Raw genomic sequence first — 22,833 nt, forward strand, 5'->3', positions numbered from 1 at the left:
CAGGTAAAACTTAGTATAATCCCAAACATACTCCCATTGATAACCCAGTGTGATATGATAGGATTTCATTTATTGTCCCCCCGAGGGGAAATTTGACTTTGGACAAGTAGAGAGTGTTGCTTCCACATAAATACATAGAGTCAATTGATACAACACACATGGATGAACTTCTTCATCGTCAGATGGGCTCCAATAGGTCACCAATGTGTTCAATAACTCCAGTCTCGCTCTCTGTCAGGGCTGAGGCCAGGCAGACAAACCGTGTAGTAGAATATTAACCAGACCAGATGGTTGCCATGGCACAACTGCTGTAAATTCAATTTAAGGCAGTGTCATCATGACATCATCATCCAGCCAGTGGTGTGTATATATATATATATATATACACCCCTCCCCAATCTGAGGGACTGAGACCGTTTGCTGGTTCTGGACAGGTAGGCTATAGTCCTAGATAGGAACCTACAGTACAGTACAGTTTAGGCGTGTATGAGTTTGTGTGGGAGCCCTTTGGACTTTTAGAGAATCCCTCTCGACCCTGTGTTGTGTGACTGTTTTTAGCTGCTGAGGTGATTGTGAACCATCGATCATGTGTTCGGGTAGCTTTGCCAAGTGTCTGGGTATCACCCTGATCCCCCTGGCCATCCTGTGTGTTCTCTGCAACATCCTGCTCTTCTTCCCTGGGGGGCTGGTCGCAGAAGACAATAACCACATCACCGAGGAGGTGTTTTACTTTGGGGGTATCATGGGATCTGGTGTTATGGTAAGTCAACTATTACTGGGGGAGTGGAAAATGCCAGGGCTTTTGGAATGGGGCTTCTAAATAACTTCTAATATTGTAACTCTTTAACGTGACAATGTCTAATTTCAACGGTTGTAGTTGAATGCCTCTATTCAACGTGTGGTGAAACACAGAAAATGATAAATATTGGATTGAGTCTATGAGAAAACAGGTGAACAGTTAGGCAGATATACAGGTGTAGTTACTGGCCTAGAGGTTCTGTCTACATGACAGGATGGCTTTAGTGAGATGGATGGCCCTTTTAAAAAGCTTTGTTTCCTACTACGCAATCTAGGCTCAGGATATTGATTGAGAGGTCGGGATATGGATTGGTGTAATCTATTATGCTCTGTGTCCATGCATAGTGTATATTGCATTCACGTCTTCACTAGCAGTCCCCTGTATGAATCAGAAACAAAATGTATGAGACCGACAAGTGTTTTCCTTTAAATTAAATGATAATATTGCGGACAAGATTTTGTACCAGTGAGTATATTGTTTGATGTAGAATCTTTATATGAGGTGCAATTGAAATGATCAAAATGAAGGCCTTTGTGGGGGGGGGGTCTTGTCCATTATGCTTGTGTTATTACAGCACTGTTAGAATTTTAAGAAAAGTTTAGGAAATGATCACAGTGTTCAATGTTGCCAGTTTGTTTCTGCTTCTAAAGCCAACCTGCTGTTGTCCTTCATGTCGCTGATGACAGAAACACTACAATCCGTACTAATCTGATTCCAGCCAATATGATTGTCTGACTGTAGGGAGTATTTAGAACTGGAGAGCAGTTTTCCTGGTATTATCCTAATGGCTGTGGGTAGTATGATGTCTTTCTGTCCAATAGCTGTGTATCCTAATGGCTGTGGGTAGTATGATGTCTTTCTGTCCAATAGCTGTGTATCCTAATGGCTGTGGGTAGTATGATGTCTTTCTGTCCAATAGTTGTGTATCCTAATGGCTGTGGGTAGTATGAAGTCTTTCTGTTCAATAGCTGTGTCTCCTAATGGCTGTGGGTAGTATGATGTCTTTCTGTCCAATAGTTGTGTATCCTAATGGCTGTGGGTAGTATGATGTCTTTCTGTCCAATAGTTGTGTATCCTAATGGTTCTGTATCTCTTTCTGAGCAGATGATCTTCCCAGCGCTGGTCTTCCTGGGCCTTAAAAACAATGACTGCTGCGGTTGCTGTGGCAATGAGAGTTGTGGAAAGAGATTTGCGGTGAGTACATGGGGAAAAACATACCCATAGCAACTTTCCTATACTGTAGGTGTTCTATTCTATTAAGGGCCCGATTCAGACTTAGGAAATGTACGCCTGTCCTACGCACGCCTTTCCTACGCACTTCTCAGTAGATGGTACTCAGACTTATCTTATGCAGGTCCATAATGCTTTGCAGGCGTGGTTCCCCTGTCCACAGAATACATTTTATTCAACCTCTGAAAACCCTCCCACTTGCTGGCCAACAGATCTTCTCGTGGAATTTTTCATACAATAGGGTTTTCAGTACATTTATCTAAAGCCATCTCTTTAAATTTGGTTTACCTTTACGACAGACTTACTAGAATACATGGTGAGAACGGTTCAGAATATTAGGGTTCCATGACAAAAAGCTATCTAAATACATGCATATCATCTCCTGTTCAGCACCAATTGGTAGATAAAAAGAATACTCTGATCTTGTATATTATTTAGGGTTAGGAAAGCATCATTAAAAAAACAGGTTTGGAGCGCCTCATTATATTGGTGAATCAAAAATACAGTGGTTTGATTAATCATGTTTAATCCACAAAATATTGGAAGGTGAGAAAAGTGTACAATAGGGATCGGACAGTAGTCTTATAAATCTACCCTAATAATCCTCACTAGTCATGGAACTGTGATGACAATGGTCCAGTTGTCGTGAACCGTGCGCCAGGCTCCAGGTTTAAACTGCTACAGTATGGTCTGTGTTCCATAATGATTCAAATAGGTTACATGTCTCAAATTATTGCACTATTTGTAATACGTTAGCCTAATATGATCCACTAATGCTTGAGATCCTCAGGAACAACCACACTAACGTGACAGAGGAAAGAAAGGTAAACTAACGATTTAAAGGAATGATGCTAAATTTAAGGAAACTAACACTAAAGAGACATTTATAATTGTATGTGGGTATAAATGATGGTGGCTACCGACAGTGGCTAATATTTAACAGGATACAAATTGTAAAATATACAGTGAAAAGTCTGGACATATAATTAAAACATTGTAGAATTCATAAATCAACTCGGTAGGTTTGACGCTATACTGTAATTTGCGCATGGCTACAGAAGCCTATAGCTTCGGTCTCCACATTTCATCCCAAGTTACAAGGCTAGCAATTCATAAACTTACTGTGGAAAAGGTGCTATGTTGATGTGTTTCACTTTGCTGCCATATGACTGGTTTCACATTTGTCTGCATCAATTATAAGGTAAAATAGATCTTAAACAATTGTCATTTGTATTTACAATCCCTTTATCAAATCGGCTTACTCATTTACCCAGCTCTTATCAATAGCTCTTATCAAGTTGTAAATTACAGTGTATGGGGAATGGTGTTATTTCTTATCAAGAAATAGAGAGTAGATGTAGTTCCACTCAGAACCTTTATTCATCATTTCATAGTTTCATTATGAGGGAATGATGTCATGGTCAGAATACGGTGTAGACAGCTCCGCCACACCTTCATTGTTGGGGCGGCAGGTAGCCTAGCGGTTAGAGCGTTGGACTAGTAACCGAAAGGTTGCAAGATTGAATCCCCAAACTGACAAGGTAAAAATCTGTCATTCTGCCCCCTGAACAAGGCAGTTAAACCCACTGTTCCTAGGTCATCATTGAAAATAAGAATCTGTTCTTAACTGACTTGCCTAGTTAAATAAAGGTAAAGAAAGTAGATGTTATTCCATTTGGAAGCTTATTCATTGTTTCATAGTGTGTAAAAGGTGGTGGAATTATGAGGGAACGATGTCATGGTCAGAATACGGTATAGACACAGCTCCGCCACACCTTCATCTCTTTGACCCCCCGCCCCAAATGAATAGCGGATGAATAGAATGCTATTCTAAATGGTTCCGTTCAAAGGTCAAAATGTATAGAGAAAAGAGCATAAAAAGGGAATTATGTTCCATTTACGCACACTGAACTCGGGTCTGGGAATTTACCCTTAAAGCACAGGGCATGTAAAGCGGTGCACCATACTTGTAGACCTAACCAGTCTCTCTCTCACGCATGCACACGCACACTCACACACAGTAGATATAACACCTCGATTTTGATTGCCCCAAAGCAGGAAGTTCAACTGACATTTCCCATGCCTCCTAGGGACAGAGCCCCCATTATATTGGTGGCCAGCAGATAGGAGAAACAAAGAGCTTTTACCAGCTGATCAATAGTTTCATTCCATCTCACACCATACTGCATCGTAGGAGGGTGCTGTTGCTTTCAACTAATTTTGGGCAAAAGGATCAATTGATCGTTTGTCCAATGTTGCATTGGTTAGTTCAAGGAAATAACTCTTGCTGAAATACAGTATCAATCTGATCCCAGTATGAGACCTGGGCCCGTATCCACAAAGCATCTCAGAGTAGGAGAGCTGATCTAGGATCAGTTTAGCCTTTTTTTTAGATCACAATGAATCAAATGTATATGGACAGATCCTAGATCAGCACTCACGTACTCTGAGACGCTTTATACGGGCCCTGAAGTCCATCCCACTAACAGTATGAACCCTGAAGACTAGTGTTAGTTCCTCCTACCACAGGTTTTAGCTCAGTGGACTAACATGGTCTTCTTAAGTCACTTGTCTTGGATAGACTGGGTTCAATACCCAGATTGATTGATTGATTAAATTGGACCTCTGTAACTATGATCCATTTCTTCTCCTCAGATGTTCACCTCTATCATCTTTGCTGCGGTGGGGGTTCTGGGGGCCGGCTACTCCTTCATTGTGTCTGCTGTTGCCATTCATAACGGACCCAAATGTCTCTATACGAATGGCACAACAGAGTCGTGGACCAACCCGTTTGTCAACGGGTAAGAACTGTTTTACCGCTCAAACACAATGTTGGTAATACATTGTTCATGTTGTGACACAATGTATGTAAATCACTCACTCACTCGCTTGCTCGCTCGCTCATTCACCCGCATTTATCGTGAATTACACATGACACAATTTATGTGCAGTGTGCTGAGTCTTATTTCACTTTTTCTGAACTCTCTATTGTCCACCAGTGACTACCTGAATAACCACACCCTGTGGGAGGGCTGTAGAAAGCCTGAAGGCATCGTGACCTGGCACCTGACTCTGTTCTCCATGCTGCTGGTCATGGGTCTGCTGCAGGTTGTGCTCTGTGCCATCCAGGTCATCAACGGTCTCATCGGGGCCATCTGTGGAGACTGCTGCGGCTGCTGTGGGGGGGGTAAGAGGACCCTGTTGTATTGAAACACCCCATGTCAAATTCAACCTCTAGTCTAGCCCATAAGCCCAATTGGTACACATTTTTCTCCAGTTGACCACACCTGATTTAATGAAATGTATTAAATATGAGACTCGGAGCTGCTCAGTGCCAGACCCAGCTCCACCCCTAGCCCCACCCCCAGTCCCAGACCCAGCTCCACCCCTAGCCCCACCCCCAGTCCCAGACCCAGCTCCACCACTAGCCCCACCCCCAGTCCCAGACCCAGCTCCACCCCTAGCCCCACCCCCAGTCCCAGACCCAGCTCCACCCCTAGCCCCACCCCCAGTCCCAGACCTAGCTCCACCCCTAGCCCCACCCCCAGTCCCAGACCTAGCTCCACCCCTAGCTCCACCCCCAGTCCCAGACCCAGCACCACCCCTAGCCCCACCCCCAGTCCCAGACCTAGACCCACCCCCAGTCCCAGACCTAGCTCCACCCCCAGTCCCAGACCCAGCTCCACCCCTAGCCCCACCCCCAGTCCCAGACCTAGCCCCACCCCCAGTCCCAGACCTAGCCCCACCCCCAGTCCCAGACCTATCCCCAGTCCCAGACCTAGCTCCACCCCTAGCCCCACCCCCAGTCCCAGCTCCACCCCTAGCCCCACCCCCAGTCCCAGACCTAGCTCCACCCCTAGCCCCACCCCCAGTCCCAGACCTAGCTGCACCCTCAGTCCCAGACCTAGCTCCACCCCTAGCCCCACCCCCAGACCTAGCTCCACCCCCAGTCCCAGACCTAGCTCCACCCCTAGCCCCACCCCCAGACCTAGCCCCACCCCCAGACCTAGCTCCACCCCTAGCCCCACCCCCAGTCCAGGACCTAGCTCCACCCTTAGCTCCACCTCCAGTCCCAGACCTAGCCCCACCCCCAGGCCCAGACCTAGCTCCACCCCTAGCCCCACCCCCAGGCCCAGACCTATCCCCACCCCCAGTCCCAGACCTAGCTCCACCCCTAGCCCCAGTCCCAGACCTATCCCCACCCCCAGTCCCAGACCTTGCTCCACCCCTAGCCCCACCCCCAGTCCCAGACCTAGCTCCACCCCTAGCCCCACCCCCAGTCCCAGAACTTGCGCCACCCCTAGCCCCACCCCCAGTCCCAGACCTAGCCCCACCCCAGTCCCAGCTCCACCCCTAGCCCCACCCCCAGTCCCATCCCTCCAATAAGGGCTAGACCCTATTCTTCCACCTGTGTCACTGACCTCTCAGCCATGTGTTATCTGACCATGAACTCCAGTAAGCTTAGCAACAATTAGCTCATCCATGATTGACACACTAATACACTGTATAAATATGTTTGTGTTTGAGTAAAAATGTATTTGAATCTTTTTGGAAAGTTATTGTCCTGTGTTTGTCTTTCAGAGTAGTGATGATGCAGTCTGAGGATCTGTGAGCCCCTCAGAAGAAGACCGAAGACTTCTTATATCAACAACACTGACTGGCTTTCTATGAGGTCCATATGATTTTGTTAAATATTTGTAAAAAAAAAAAAAATTCTACCATTTCCAACCTACCTAGCTTGACGGCCTTTTGCTTGATGGTCGGTCTTATGACAGCAGAGGACATTTAAGAGCCACATTAAATATTTCTATTTTTCACTTTTTAAATGGTAATATGTAATTAAATCAAACTTCTTATTCAATACGTTAAAAACATGAAAGCACTTTCAACATTCCATATTATGTAACTTAAAAGACAACAGAACACTTGGCATCAATTAAATCTATAAAATATTAGTCTCTGGGCTTATTTAAATTGCAAATCATTTTCAATATTCAAAAACACATGAAAACCCCCTTCATAGAGGTTTATGACAGAGTGTGTGTACACTGTGGGCCACACCCGTGTCAGTCTTATCAGAGAAGGCTTGTGGGTGTCATTTTATGACTTTATTCTTGCTAGTTCCTGTTAAATGGAGGGACATGACGAGATTCCCTCCTCTGTGTCAATGTTTACTGTAGCGCCACAGGGTTACTAAGAAGTTTGTCGTGTTTTCAGCGACTTTATGGTTGGTTCCGCTATATTATACAAAACACACTGCAATGTAGCTTTCTCCAACCCTATTTCCATATATCGATGGTAGAACCAGAACATTTACATTCTTGTTAGAACATTCACCCAGGACTCTCTGGGAGAACAGAGGCAATTGTTACCGAGTGGATTATCCTAGCTAAATAAATACAAATGAAATTAAACTTCTACTTTATATACATTTCTCTGAGTAGACCTAGTTGGCCTTGGTGGGGGGGGACTGCTCCCTAATGTATGGAGTGGAGTTATGATGTTTTGTATACTAGCTTATTTTACCTAGAGAGTAATAATGTTCTTAGGTCATTTTTGGTTCCGTATACGGTTGTGTGTGATCTGTGGCTTGTTGTGATATCAGTGATCGACAGTAATCTTCTGTAATAAATGGCATCAATAAATAAAAAACAACAAAGATCCACGGTTCTGACACCATTTTATTCTTTATTTCTTTATTTTTTAAAAACATGTTACTGTAATTTTCAGAGACTCCTTGCCGAGGTTACATCATGTAAAAATGAAGTCCACACTGCCAGGATAGGATACAGTATGCGGCCATTTTGTTAGTCTGATTTTCACCACCAATGAGCATGCCTTCAACATTCCAAGAACCCTGTAACTACTGACAACACACCCCCGTCCCATCCTACCATGCAGCTGTAGCCTAGCCACTGCGCTATACTGCGCTATATATTGCTACAGCGTTATCCTGTCTATTCCATTCCATGTCATGCCACTCTATGCACCTTTAGTCAAAACATGTGCTCCACACCAAACCATTTCCTCAAACCCTTAATGGTATAACACCACCACTGTGTTCTATGGTCTCATAGAATCTCTCTCTTCATCTGGTCTTTATATCCCCTAAAGTATAGATTTACAAAAAGACAATCTGATACAAATGCTATCATCCATTTTCTCAAACATTTAACTTGTGCCCCTCATACTGGTGCAACCTTGAATTGTGTCCCCAGTAATGGTGCACAGACAGCCCTGCCCAGTTTCCCCCCTTAGAACCTGGAACAGCACATCATTCAACCGAAAACAGGGAACCTCCCTGACACAGAGACACCAAGAGAGGCAGCTGTGTGATTGGATTAATAACTTTGTTTGATTCTAAAAAGACCTCATCACCTCTCACTGGAGCCCTTTTCATCAGCTGGGCATGAGTTAACATGTTGCTAGCCCTGTCAGCTGGGCATGAGTTAGCGTGTTGCTAGCCCTGTCAGCTGGGCCTGGGCATGAGATAGCATGTTGCTGGGCCTGGGCATGAGTTAGCATGTTGCTAGCCCTGTCAGCTGGGCCTAGGCATGAGTTAGCATGTTGCTATCCCTGTCAGCTGGGCCTGGGCATGAGTTAGCGTGTTGCTAGCCCTGTCAGCTGGGCCTGGGCATGAGTTAGCGTGTTGCTAGCCCTGTCAGCTGGGCCTGGGCATGAGTTAGCTTGTTGCTAGCCCTGTCAGCTGGGCCTGGGCATGAGTTAGCATGTTGCTAGCCCTGGGCATGAGTTAGCATGTTGCTAGCCCTGTCAGAGCTAGCCCTGTCAGAGCTAGCCTTCTTTGGCCATGCCTGGGTAATAGAGGCCTCCATTCTCTGATACCAATCCACACCATTTCCCCCAATCCACACCACTCCAAGGATACAGGTGGTAGTGTTGTGATAACTGTGTGCCCCCCCTTCTCACACCCCTCTCACCCTCCCAGTGTGTTTTGGCGTGCATTGAACACCCCCCTCACCCTCCCTAAACTCAACAACCCCCCCTAATTCACCTGCCCCTACCCAGGATCCATCACTTCCTCACCTTCTTAGTTCTAACGTTCTACATAGTAACCAGACTCAGTATAGTCACAATATAAGGTCGGGCTATAGACCACCTAACGCTAGGAATAGCAAATATGTCAATCAACATGCAAATACAAAAACTGAGACAAATGTAGAAAAAAAGATCAGAGCAGATTGTGTTGTGTTGTGGGGCTGGCACGTTAAAACAAGATCCGAATGCCAACCCCATGCCAATCTAATCTGACAATTCACTAAAAATCCTCTAAAAACGTATAGGCACAATAACCTCAGACCATATAAAAAGACTATTGTTGCATATTTCCCCGTAGAACAGATATTAGAAAAAAAAATTGTCCTTTGCAAACCCCCAAAAAACAGACCGAAGACCAAGGAGAGTTTGCGTATGAAGGATTATCAAGCGTCAACGCATATTGAAACAAAAACGTCTGGTGATCATCTAACTTCAACATTCACTTCATGATCAGATATATTTCAATCATTTTGCTGATTTGTAGTGCTTTGAAATCTCAATTTCATTAAAAAAAATGTAAAAAAATTGAACAAAAAAATTGAATCATAGCTCTTGATAAATACAAAAATGCAAACTATATTATAAGTCCTACAAATGGCACCAGATGCAAAGAACCCATCTAGGCTATTTTAGAGATCAGAAAAAAACAAATACTATAGTATGATATTAAAAAAAGTGTACGTATTAGAATACAGAATTTTACATTGTTGCATAACTGAGGCATGATATTTTAGTGTTCAATTAGCTACATTGGAGTACAATTATTAAAATAATAATAAAATAAAAAAACAGTTCTGTTTAAAAATCAAACTAGGTACAATTTTAAAGTTTTAAAGCTTTTGTAGTGACATTGTAGCGAACAATAGGAAACATTATTTGGTATACAACACACTTTGTTCCCATGGCTACTAATGCTGATGTAGAAGTAAATCTGTAGTTGTTTTTTTAATGAACAGAAACAACAGTAACAATGTGGGTTGTTAATTCAAACCCAAACTGACAGTTCAAATACTGTTGGTGATAGATAAGAAGGTTTACAGTGCTGTAGCCGACAGAGATGCACTTTATACTAAGAACCTAGAGACGGACAGCCTTGTAGCCAGTAAAGATCCATTTCATAACTACAGTAGCTTAAGCAATAGCGCCACCTATTGGTAAAAAAGCCTCCCTGCATACATTTAGTCATGACAAAGCAATACCATTGGACGCCAATAATTATTATAATTTTTTTTCTTCACCAAGTACTTGTTCCACATAGAGTGTCACCCCAAGAGAGACAGGAAAGCTGTAAAAAATAACATCTATTGTGATTCCAAAACCAGGGTGGGCGAGTCGTACAGAATATACAATACTACTAACTATTGTTACCATACAGTATTCACTTTAATACGTGTCATGATTTGATTTTGTTCTCTCAAGGCTTTGGTTAATACTCTTTATATATCTTTAACCTGAACTGACCTCAGATTGATAGGTGATCGGGTAGACAGAGGGTAATATTACTGGACACATAAATCAAGCTGATTTGAATAGGTCGCTAAAGGCAGCACAGACAGAGTCTTTAGATATGTGGAGTCTTTCGTCCTGTTTGTTGGGCGTGTGTGTGTTGGTCTGTGTGTTTAGGGTTGTACGTGTGTGTGTGTGTGTGTGTGTGTGTGTGTGTGTGTGTGTGTGTGTGTGTGTGTGTGTGTGTGTGTGTGTTTACAGCCAGGTGAGGAAGGGCTCGCTCTTGTTGAGGACTGACTCCACATCGTTTAGAATGGGGATGAGGTCCGCTCCCTCCAGGGTTCCCAGGTCCACGTTGGTCCCTGGCAGGGAGTCCAGGAAGTCTGGGAAGCTGCTGTGCTGGGACACGTTCATACTGCCCGCCTGGGCCATGCTCTCACCTGGAGGGGAGGGGGAGAGGAGAGAGAGTCAGTGAGAGAGAGAGGGAGAGTAATGATAGCAGTTTAATGATGACGGTAATGGTGGTGGCGTGGTAGTAATAATGGTGATGGTAGCGGGGGTAGTAGCGGTAATGGTGACGATAGTGGTGGTAGCAGTAATGGTAGTGGTGGTAGTGGTAATGGTAGTGGTGGTAGCAGTAATGGTGACGGTAGTAGTGGTAATGGTAGTGGTGGTAGTAGTAATGGTAGTGGTAGTGGTGGTAGCGGTAATGGTAGTGGTGGTAGCGGTAATGGTAGTGGTGGTAGCGGCAATGGTAGTGGTGGTAGCGGCAATGGTAGTGGTGGTAGCGGCAATGGTAGTGGTGGTAGCGGCAATGGTAGTGGTGGTAGCGGCAATGGTAGTGGTGGTAGCAGTAATGGTAGTAGCGATAATGGTAGTAGTGGTGGTGGTAATGGTAGTGGTGGTAGTAGTAATGGTAGTGGTGGAAGTAATGGTGATGGTAGTGGTGGAAGTAATGGTGATGGTAGTGGTGGTGGTAGTAATGGTAGTGGTGGTAATGGTAGTAGTAATGGTAGTGCTGGTAGTAGAAATGGTAGTGGTGGTAATGGTAGTGGTAATGGTGGTGGTGGTAGCAGTAATGGTGAAAGGTAGTGGTGGTAGCAGTAATGGTGAAAGGTAGTGGTGGTAGCAGAAATGGTGACGGTAGTAGTGGTAATGGTAGTAGTGGTAGTAGTAATGGATATGGTAGTAGTAATAGTGATGGTAGTGGTGGTAGCGGTAATGGTAGTGGTGGTAGCAGTAATGGTAGTGGTGGTAGCAGTAATGGTAGTGGTGGTAGCAGTAATGGTGGTGGTGGTAATGGTAGTAGTGGTAGTGGTAATGGTAGTAGTGGTAGTGGTAGTGGTGGTAGTAGTAATGGTAGTGGTGGAAGTAATGGTAGTGGTGGTGGTAGTGGTAATGGTAGTGGTAATGGTAGTGCTGGTAGTAGTAATGGTAGTGCTGGTAGTAGTAATGGTAGTGGTGGTAATGGTAGTGGTAATGGTAGTGGTAATGGTGGTAGTGGTAATGGTAGTGGTGGTAATGGTGGTAATGGTAGTGGTGGTAGTAGTAATGGTAGTGGTGGTAGTAGTAGTAGTGGTAGTGGTGGTAGTAGTGGTAGTAGTAGTAGTAGTAGTAGTAGTAGTAGTAATGGTAGTGGTGTTAGTAGTAGTAATGGTAGCGGTGGTAGTAGTAGTAATGGTAGCGGTGGTAGTAGTAGTAATGGTAGCGGTGGTAGTAGTGGTAATGGTAGTGCTGGTAGTAGTAATGGTAGTAGTGGTAATGGTAGTAGTTGTAATGGTAGTGGTGGCCTTCCCTGTGGCTCAGTTGGTAGAGCATGGTGTTTGCAATGCCAGGGTTGTGGGTTCGATTCCCACGGGGGGCCAGTACAATTTTTTTTTTAACAAATAAAATAAAATAAAAAATGCATGAAATGAAATGTATGCATTCACTACTGTAAGTCGCGCTGGATAAGAGCGTCTGCTAAATGACTAAAATGTCAAATGTAAATGTAGTAGTGGTAATGATAGTGGTGGTAGTGGTGGTGGTGGTAGTGGTGGTGGTAGTAACGGTGATGGTAGTAGTAGTGGTAATGGTAGTGGCGGTAATGGTAGTGGCGGTAGTAGTAGTGGTAATGGTAGTGGTAGTGGCGGTAGTAGTAATGGTAGTGGCGGTAGTAGTAATGGTAGTGGTAATGGTAGTAGTAATGGTAGTGGTAATGGTAGTGGTAATGGTAGCAGTAGTAGTGGTAGCAGTAGTAGTGGTGGTAGTGGTAGTGGTAGTAATGCTAGTGGTAGTAGTAATGGTAGTGGTGATGGTAGTAATGGTAGTGGTGGTAATGGTGGTAGTAGTGATGGTACTGATGTAATGATGAGGATGACAGTTTCATTTTCCATGTTTAGCCTTTTATCGTGACTATTATTTATTATATTTCCACTATTGACTTTAGTTTTTTATTTGTATTATTGTTCATTATTTTTATTACAATGTTTATTAAATACATTGTTGCTTTGGCAAAAACAGACGCAATGTTTTTCATGCCAATAAAGCAGCTTGAATTTGAGAGCGAGAGAACGAGAAGGTGAGAGAGACAGCGGGAGAAAGTGTACTACCTGTGTCCATCTCCTCCATGTTATTCAGGAAGTCCTCTGGGGTGGTGGGGATGCTGTAACAGCCCAGCCCCAGGCCACTGTCTGTGCTCTGCTCTCGGGAGTGCTGGAAGTGACCACTGTGGATCACAGAGGAAGAGAAAAACGTATTAATAAACTGATCCCGTCTAATAACCAGGCTGAGAGAAGAAGGAGAAGAGGGACAGAGGGGGTGTTGAGAAAGAAGGGAGAATGAGGGGAATAAGAGAGAGAGAGAGACAGATGAGAAGAAACAGCAGCACATCATTACAACACTGTATATAGTCATAATATGACATTTGAAATGACTTTATTCTTTTGGAAATTCTGTGAATGTAATGTTTACTGTTCATTTTTGATTGTTTATTTCACCTTTATTTATTATCTATTTCACTTGCTTTGGAAGTGTTAACATGTGCTTCCCATGCCAATAAGGCCCTTTGATTTGAATTGAGTCAGGAGTGCACTTGCCTGTTGAGGAAGGGGTCGGCTCCGTTGGTGGGCATGTTGCCCTGGGTCATGGGCTGGGCAGGGTTGCCACCGGGGCTGGGAGCTGGTGCCATGCTCTCAGAGTCCACAGGGAGCTGTCTACACAGTGCCACCTCCTAGGGGGAAGCAATAGGCAGCAGGGGGGAGGGAGAGGAGGGGAGAGAGAAGGGGGGAGGGGGAGAGAGAAGGGGAGGGGAAGCGAGAAGAGGGAGGGAGAGGGGGAGGAGAGAAGAGGGGTGAGAGGAGAGATTCAAGATTACTGAAACTATGTTCATTATTGTCCAGGAACACATTGTGTGCTACACCACTTATTGTCCAGGAACACATTGTGTACTACACCACTTATTGTCCAGGAACACATTGTGTACTACACCACTTATTGTCCAGGAACACATTGTGTACTACACCACTTATTGTCCAGGAACACATTGTGTGTTACACCACTTGAGAAACATTTGCTGAGTCCATAACAGAATCTGCTTCTGAACAAAGCAGTGTTTTTACAGCCCTATAGTAATGAGTGTGTGAATTACACAGCAATTATCTGATGTGAAGACACAAACACGCGCCTCAGGACGGGATTGGCTAATAGTCTTAAAGGAAGTGGGCTATGGGATAAGTTACAGGTTTGTGGTTGCTGCCGTAAGATAACCTTAGCCAAACACACAAAGACAGGTCTACACTGGTGGGACTAGGGGGGAGGGGGGGGTCGACGACTACCCTTCACCTGTGCCACTGCCCTGACATGATATCCAGGGTTGGATCGTGTCAGTCTCCCTGCCTGGGGCACAACTAACTACCAATGCACAGTCACCTTAGAAATACCAGATTGTCATTCATCTGATGGGCTGTGAGTGTAACAAATGGCTGGATGTATGTGTAAAAGGAAGGGGCTTTCCACCCAGGCCACGCAATAGAGGCTTCATAACAATGCATCTGTAAAAGGAAAGGGCTTTCCACCCAGGCCACGCAATATAGGCTTCATAACAATGCATCTGTAAAAGGAAAGGGCTTTCCACCCAGGCCACGCAATAGAGGCTTCATAACAATGCATCTGTAAAAGGAAAGGGCTTTCCACCCAGGCCACGCAATATAGGCTTCATAACAATGCATCTGTAAAAGGAAAGGGCTTTCCACCCAGGCCACGCAATAGAGGCTTCATAACAATGCATCTGTAAAAGGAAAGGGCTTTCCACCCAGGCCACGCAATAGAGGCTTCATAACAATGCATCTGTAAAAGGAAAGGGCTTTCCACCCAGGCCACGCAATAGAGGCTTCATAACAATGCATCTGTAAAAGGAAAGGGCTTTCCACCCAGGCCACGCAATAGAGGCTTCATAACAATGCATCTGTAAAAGGAAAGGGCTTTCCACCCAGGCCACGCAATAGAGGCTTCATAACAATGCATCTGTAAAAGGAAAGGGCTTTCCACCCAGGCCACGCAATAGAGGCTTCATAACAATGCATCTGTAAAAGGAAAGGGCTTTCCGCCCAGGCCGCTGAATAGAGGCTTCATAACAATGTATGTGTAAAAGGGAAGGGGCTTTCCACCGAGGCCACGCAATAGAGGCTTTATAACAATGTCGATAAGTGTGACATTGGAGCTGTATGGACTGAACACAACACATACATGGTAGTGAACAGACAGGTTAAAAGGTAGGTGTGTGTGGTGTGTCCCCAGGTCAGCAGGTAGCCTAGTGGTTAGAGCGTTGGGATAGTAACCGGAAGGTAAATATCTGCCCCTGAGCAAGGCAGTTAAGCCACTGTTCCCCAGGCGCCAAAGACGTGGGTGTTCTTTAATGGAAGCCTTTCCAACATAATCCAGGTAGAATCAGGAATTCCCCAGGCCAGAGTTTCTATGTATGCGGATGATTCAACTCTACGCCGAAGACGTGGATGTGGATTAAGGCAGCCCCCCCGGCACCTCTCTGATTGATGGGTTGGGTTAAATGCAGAAGACACATTTCAGTTGAATAAATTCAATTGGACAACTGACTAGGTGTCCCCCTTTCCCTAAATGGAACTATCTCCAGACTGTCAGACAGACCAAAGCAGTGAGATCGTGTTGGGGAGTACAGTGGAAAATAGAGACGCTACAGTCAGAATATGTGTACACCCCTATAACATCCTTCATCCTCTCAGACCAAGTATTCACCGCAGGCCAACTACAGGCCATAGCCTTATTGAAGAGTAAGAATGCACACATGCCTCTCCCTTCTCAACCCCACAGGGTGATGCTTCTCCCCTCTCCCTTCCCAACCCCACAGGGTGAAGCTTCTCCCCTCTCCTTTCTCAACCCCACAGGGTGAAGCTTCTCCCTTCCCAACCCCATAGGATGAAGCTTCTCCCTTCCCAACCCCACAGGGTGAAGCTTCTCCCTTCCCAACCCCACAGGGTGAAGCTTCTCCCTTCCCAACCCCACAGGGTGAAGCTTCTCCCCTCTCCCTTCCCAACCCCACAGGGTGAAGCTTCTCCCCTCTCCCTTCCCAACCCCACAGGGTGAAGCTTCTCCCCTCTCCCTTCCCAACCCCACAGGGTGAAGCTTCCTCTCCTTCCCAACCCCACAGGGTGAAGCTTCTCCCCTCTCCCTTCCCAACCCCACAGGGTGAAGCTTCTCCCCTCTCCCTTCCCAACCCCACAGGGTGAAGCTTCTCCCCTCTCCCTTCCCAACCCCACAGGGTGAAGCTTCTCCTCCTTCCCAACCCCACAGGGTGAAGCTTCTCCCCTCTCCTCTCCAACCCCACAGGGTGAAGCTTCTCCCCTCTCCCTACCCAACCCCACAGGGTGAAGCTTCTCCCCTCTCCCTTCCCAACCCCACAGGGTGAAGCTTCTCCCCTCTCCCTTCCCAACCCCACAGGGTGAAGCTTCTCCCCTCTCCCTCTCCAACCCCACAGGGTGAAGCTTCTCCCCTCTCCCTACCCAACCCCACAGGGTGAAGCTTCTCCCCTCTCCCTTCCCAACCCCACAGGGTGAAGCTTCTCCCCTCTCCCTACCCAACCCCACAGGGTGAAGCTTCTCCCCTCTCCCTACCCAACCCCACAGGGTGAAGCTTCTCCCCTCTCCCTACCCAACCCCACAGGGTGAAGCTTCTCCCCTCTCCCTACCCAACCCCACAGGGTGAAGCTTCTCCCCTCTCCCTACCCAACCCCACAGGGTGAAGCTTCTCCCCTCTCCCTACCCAACCCCACAGGGTGAAGCTTCTCCCCTCTCCCTACCCAACCCCACAGGGTGAAGCTTCTCCCCTCTCCCTACCCAACCCCACAGGGTGAAGCTTCTCCCCTCTCCCTTCCCAACCCCACAGGGTGAAGCTTCTCCCCTCTCCTTCCCAACCCCACAGGGTGAAGCTTCTCCCCTCTCCCTTCCCAACCCCACAGGGTGAAGCTTCTCCCCTCTCCCTACCCAACCCCACAGGGTGAAGCTTCTCCCCTCTCCCTACCCAACCCCACAGGGTGAAGCTTCTCCCCTCTCCCTTCCCAACCCCACAGGGTGAAGCTTCTCCCCTCTCCCTACCCAACCCCACAGGGTGAAGCTTCTCCCCTCTCCCTTCCCAACCCCACAGGGTGAAGCTTCTCCCCTCTCCCTTCCCAACCCCACAGGGTGAAGCTTCTCCCCTCTCCCTTCCCAACCCCACAGGGTGAAGCTTCTCCCCTCTCCCTACCCAACCCCACAGGGTGAAGCTTCTCCCCTCTCCCTACCCAACCCCACAGGGTGAAGCTTCTCCCCTCTCCCTTCCCAACCCCACAGGGTGAAGCTTCTCCCCTCTCCCTTCCCAACCCCACAGGGTGAAGCTTCTCCCCTCTCCCTACCCAACCCCACAGACCCCAGCCAGTGCTCAGGATGGGCCGACAGAGTCACAGCGTTCTGGGTGAGATAAACATTTCCTGGTTGAGGTCGCTGGCTAAGGACAATAATTATTATTATTATTATTTTATTTTTTAAAGGCGGTTAACAAACGGGTGTACATCTCTCTCTCTCTATGTGAGCCTGCCTTCCTGTAAGTAGATGATTAGGTGGTCTAGAATAACAGAGAATAGAGTAGCTGGTAGCTACCCCTTTCAGCCACTAGTGGGTGCTAATGTTTACCCCCCCAACGTCATAGAAAGGCCCAAAGCCTGCGCTCAAAAACAATCTATTGTCCAACTAAGAGCTCCATTTGCTGTCTTTCTGAGATTCTTCTGGGAAACCTTTTTTTCATTGTGCTCGGAAGAGGCACGTGATGTGCTGGCTTGTGGCCTGTGTGTGTGCTGGTTCTTCTATCCTGGTGGGGACCTAAAATAACCAAAAGACCCCAAAAACAAGAACAATTTTCCTCCTTGGGACAAAGGCTATTTTAAGCTTAGGGGATAGGGTTATAATTAGGGTTAGGGGTTAAGTTCAGGGTTTGGGTTAGGGTAAAGAAAATAAGATTTTGAATGGAAATTAGAGACCTGATACATACCCCTAATCAATCCTTCTCTCGTCTTTTCCTCTTAGAGAGACACCTCGACCCGATTTTATAAATAAAACATTTAAAAATGTATTCAGGCTAAACCCACACTAGCATGTATGCACACACACACAAGGATTGATTAGGGGTATGTATCAGGTCTCTCTTGACAGTCTCCGGCGAGTTGTAGGTGTGGGATAAACAGAACAGTGTTGAGACATGGACTGGAGGTCTGAGAATAAAGCAGGCTCTCCTGTGTGGTATTGTTGGCTCTTTCGTAATGCAAAAGACACTTTGGTCTCAATGAGAATTCCCCTGGCTAAATAAAGAGTAAATACTCCAGGACTGAGCAGCAAACCATTGAGGCCTAGCGATGAAGGCCTAGACTGCCTCACCTGTCTCATGAGCTCCTCCTGGCGTCTCTGGATCCTCTCTCTCTCCAGCTGGATGCGCTGCAGCCTCATCTTCTGCTGGGCACTGACAACCACGCCCAGGGGACTGGACAGGCTCATCATCCCAGCCTGGGAGCTCTGCTGCTGGGTGAGGGAGCCAGGCGAGCCCAAGGCCTGCGCCTGTTGTGGCTGCTGCTGGGTGTGTTGCAGGTGCTGCTGGTGGTGGTGTTGGGACATCACTATGGAAGGAGAGACAGAGAGAAGGGAGGGGGTTGTTATCAGAGCTAGAAAACGATTCCAGTGGACAACAGAGACAAAAAGGTGAGAGGCTTTAAGTCTCTTTTTTTTGTTAAGGCTGATAGTAATGCGATAGTCTGACTGTGCTGATATGTACACAGTACTACTACAGGTCTAGTTCAATCAGGTGAACAGGAGCTGATTGTGAAAACTGAGCTCAGCTCACTAGTTCCACATCACCTCTTTTCAGCCACTGCTCTGGGAAAGAATCAGTCCAGATAGTGAGTCAGTGTAGAGATTGATCACCCAGCTGACTGAAGATTGATTATGTTTCTGTGGTAACATGGACTCTTGACAACGTGATGAAAACTTTGTAGCTCCTTGCTGAAACAAGGTGTTGTATTACGTAGGGCGGTCTGACTGACTAAAATAAATCTTTGGTCGACCGAGTTGTCTGTTCTTTCAACCAATCGATTGGTAGAAATTATAAAACCTGTATTTTTCCCCATATAGACACATCCTATGTGTTATAATCAAATCAACTATATGCACTGAGCTTGTCTGATGCTTTAAGCGCACTGTTTGATGAAATAATTAAGGACACACAAATGACTAGAGGGAGTCCGACAGCAATTGATTTGATTGTGCCGAGACGGGCTCAGACTGCGCTGTGTTAAACTAAAAAGACAGCGAGTGACTGACGAGCACCCGTTGTCCCTCTATCCTCCCTGCTGCAGCGACCACCACAGAACATCAGTGTTTATGGTGCTGTCCATGTTTCTGAAGCTGCCATATAATGACAGCCATTTCAGACTGAAAAGGTTTTGTTACCGAAATCTCTAATTTGTTTAGGGACAACATTCCTTATTCCCTTAACCCTTGCTCTCGTTACGTGGACACGTAAGCATCGCATGCACGCAACCAATAGGGCTTGACCTATAGCATATCATAATCACATCAATAAATTGGTTATAACATGTCCGAACACCATAACATGACAGCAAAATGGATGCAGAGGACATGACAAAAACTCGAAACGGGGGAAGTCAGATATATGGAATAAATTTGACTAGTTGTGGAAAATACTGGAGATCAAGAAAATGTGCATTTTATGTGTGCCAAACAGCTGCTGTTAGATTACAATATTTTTTGTGACTGTTTGGAACAACGTAAACACTAAATAAATCTCTTGTAAGTTTTTTCAATTTTAAAGCCAATATTACAGAAAAGACTAAAAACAGTCGCACGCATTCGTTAATGTAATTACCGACATGGAACGATTTATTTATTGTTTACGGTAATTATTATAAGGGTCGCTTTATTATTTTACAACTAAAATGCTTGATTACATTTCAAATCATGAATGGTGAGGTGGTGAGGAGAAAATGTGCAGTTTAAAATAAAAATGTAATGTGTACTTTTCGAACGGTTACGGTGACCGTAGCAAGAACACCGAAAGGCAAGGTCTGTGCTCGCATACTCCCTAAAGACCGTCGCCAACATTACTGCTGTTTTTTCCCCTCTTGAGCCACCGTAGCAACATAGCCAGAAACCGCTCCTCAAAATTCTCTCAATTATTCCAAGATAAATCAAGAAATCTTTCATTCATTTTTTACAGGGTTTTTTCGGGGTTTTTTGCAGACGTTTTAGTCGAGTAAATTTACACCAAACTAAGATGTTTGGTGCTGTATTTCTCTAGTGAAAAAAATTCATAAAATGACGAAGGGGTCGTGGACTTCGGCTACAGAACTTCAGCTACCCTAAAAAAATTAAAAGTGTGCACGAACAACCGAAGAAACCAAGACAAACAAAAGCATCCAAAAAATTGTCAATTTATGCGCAAACTATTTTGACTGGGGAAGCTTTACTGTCATCCAAAATGGCATGACGCTACAAACACACACAGTGTACACACACACACACACACACACACACACACAACTTCAGATGTAAACAGTGAACAGAGATTACACAGTCTGCCAAAACACTCAAATAACCTGACCAAGCTCTCACTGTAAACAGAGCCTCAGCCACGTACTCTAAAAGCACACCAGTAATATGGATAGACTGCTGCTGCTGTGTTTAAGAGGAAGCAGATGGTCAGACTAGACTAACCCCCAGCAATAGCATCTAGACTTGGCTATTCCAGACAACAGCTAAAAAGGGGCCAGTACAGTTGGTTTTAGAAAAACTAAACAAAATCAGAGAGCATTGATTTGGGGACATGACTACAGTCTTCAGCCAGGTAATCATCAGATCATTCTACTGAAGACTATTAAATCATTATCAAGCATTAAGGGGTTGTCTTTGTTACCAGCGGTCGTTAATAATTAGCTTATAGCTAGCCCCTCATGTCCGACTAAAATTCAGTGCGAATACATAGAATCCCCTGCAGCCACACCACTCTACAAAGTCGGCAGACGGTTCACCCACCCCCCATTACATGCTCCAGTGTGAGCCGAGCCCACACCAGCAGCACAGCTCCGGGGTCTATACACCCCACCCCCTGCATCTCATATTTCCAGGTCTTCCACTCTGACATTTCTGCCTGCCCCAACAGGTAGTTTACTAGGCAGTCCCTTCGCCTGTTGGCTACTCTATACCTAGGCCCTGCAACATACCTAGGCCCTCCAACAAGGATTTGCCCCAAACATAACGCATTGTATTCAGGACAAAACAGTGTATTTGCCCCATTATTTGCAAACAGGCTGCATGTTTTGGAATATTTAAATTCTGTACAGGTTTCCTTCTGTCATTTAGGTTAGTATTGTGGAGTAACTAAAATGTTGTTGAGCCATCCTCAGTTATCTCCCATCACAGCCATTAAACTCTAACTGTTTGGCCTCATGGTGAAATCCCTTAGCAGTTTCCTTCCTCTCCAGCAACTGATTTTGGAAGGGCGCCTGTATCTTTGTAGTATCTACCAATAGGTGCCCTTCTTTGCAAACCACTGGAAATCCTCCCTGGTCTTCGTAGTTAAATCTGTGAAATTCACTGCTCGACTGAGGGACCTTACAGATAACTGAATGTGTAGAGTACAGAGATTGGGTAGTGATTCAAATATCAGGTTAAACACTATTATTGCACACAGAGTGAGTCCATGCAACTTGTGACTTGTTAAGCACATTTTTACTCCTGAACTTATTTAGGCTTGACATAAAAGGGTTGAATTAATGACAAGACATTTCATCTTTAATTAATCTCTAAACATTTCTAAAAACATAATTCCACTTTGACATTATGGGGTATTGTGTGTAAAATCTAAATTTCATGTTAAATTCAGGCTGTAACAACATGTGGATAAGGTCAAGGGGTGTGAATACTTTCTGAAGACACTGTATGTAAAGACAAGATTGAATTGAGAATAATCTGATGGGTGAGAATACACTTGTGAATCATGCCTGACATGTGCAGTCTAAGGCAAGAAACAGCACATGCCTTTTTTTTTTTTTTTTGGTGCAACTTTTTCAAATCATATGCAAATCGTGCAACATTTAGCCTAACCTATAGGCCTATATGTTTTGATAAGGTTCACATCACAACTGAAGTAGCCAAATAACTTTAAACCTAGCCTATAAGCCTTAGACTAGAGGTCTGCGCGGGACCCATGTTTTGGTACATCGCCCACCCGCTCCCGCAAGATTTCAGACGGCGCCCACAGGTTTTTTTTTTTGCCAACATCCAATGAGTGCATGATTTCATAAGACATTTGCTGTTTTGAATAAAGTAATTTTATTGAAACAAACTCCAGTGTAAACAAACTCATTTGAAGCAGCACAGACAAAAAGTCCCTGCAAGACAGAATACAGTTTTTGGAGGGGGGAACGAGTTCACCTTGTAAACTTGCCAATTCCAAAATCATCTAAACTTGAACTGTCAGTAAGAAAAAGGCTTCTGATAGGCTGACTAGCGCCCAATCACAAGCTATTGTTTCATTGCCTTAAGAAAATGATTAACAACATACTTCCCAGAGGGAACTGCAAGCTGACGATTGCTTTTATAATTCATCACAAGTGACCACAAACTCAAATCACATCGGAGAATTGTTTTTACCACCACTACTGTTTGAAGCAGGCGCGTGATCTTGTGGTGATCCAGTGAGCCCCAGTAAGAGGAGAGACACAAGCAGCCAGAATAAGAGCGAGGAATTAA

General features: G+C 45.3%; 2 protein-coding genes across 3 annotated transcripts in view; one reads left to right on the forward strand and one right to left on the reverse strand.

Moving 5' to 3' along the window:
• The first annotated feature begins 385 nt into the window (after positions 1-385).
• Positions 386-7,692, forward strand: tm4sf4 (transmembrane 4 L six family member 4). The gene is made up of 5 exons (XM_045687922.1): positions 386-760; positions 1,904-1,993; positions 4,685-4,830; positions 5,029-5,216; positions 6,611-7,692. The coding sequence occupies exons 1-5, from the start codon at positions 587-589 to the stop codon at positions 6,613-6,615; spliced, it is 603 nt and encodes a 200-aa protein (XP_045543878.1). The 5' UTR covers positions 386-586; the 3' UTR covers positions 6,616-7,692.
• wwtr1 (WW domain containing transcription regulator 1) overlaps positions 7,693-22,833 on the reverse strand; it is a 62,983-nt gene continuing 47,842 nt past the window's right edge. The window contains exons 3-6 of one of the 2 annotated variants that reach the window (XM_014123631.2): positions 18,448-18,683; positions 13,609-13,739; positions 13,123-13,238; positions 7,693-10,971 (exon numbers count right to left, since the gene is read on the reverse strand). In XM_014123631.2, the coding sequence (XP_013979106.1) occupies positions 10,787-10,971; positions 13,123-13,238; positions 13,609-13,739; positions 18,448-18,683 (668 nt within the window). In that variant the 3' untranslated portion in view covers positions 7,693-10,786. Of the gene's footprint in view, positions 10,972-13,122; positions 13,239-13,608; positions 13,743-18,447; positions 18,684-22,833 lie in introns of both variants that reach the window. The other variant, XM_014123630.2, reaches the window with a different exon arrangement.

Source organism: Salmo salar, chromosome ssa10, assembly GCF_905237065.1.
Source record: "Salmo salar chromosome ssa10, Ssal_v3.1, whole genome shotgun sequence".
Classification (NCBI taxonomy): Eukaryota; Metazoa; Chordata; class Actinopteri; order Salmoniformes; family Salmonidae; genus Salmo; species Salmo salar.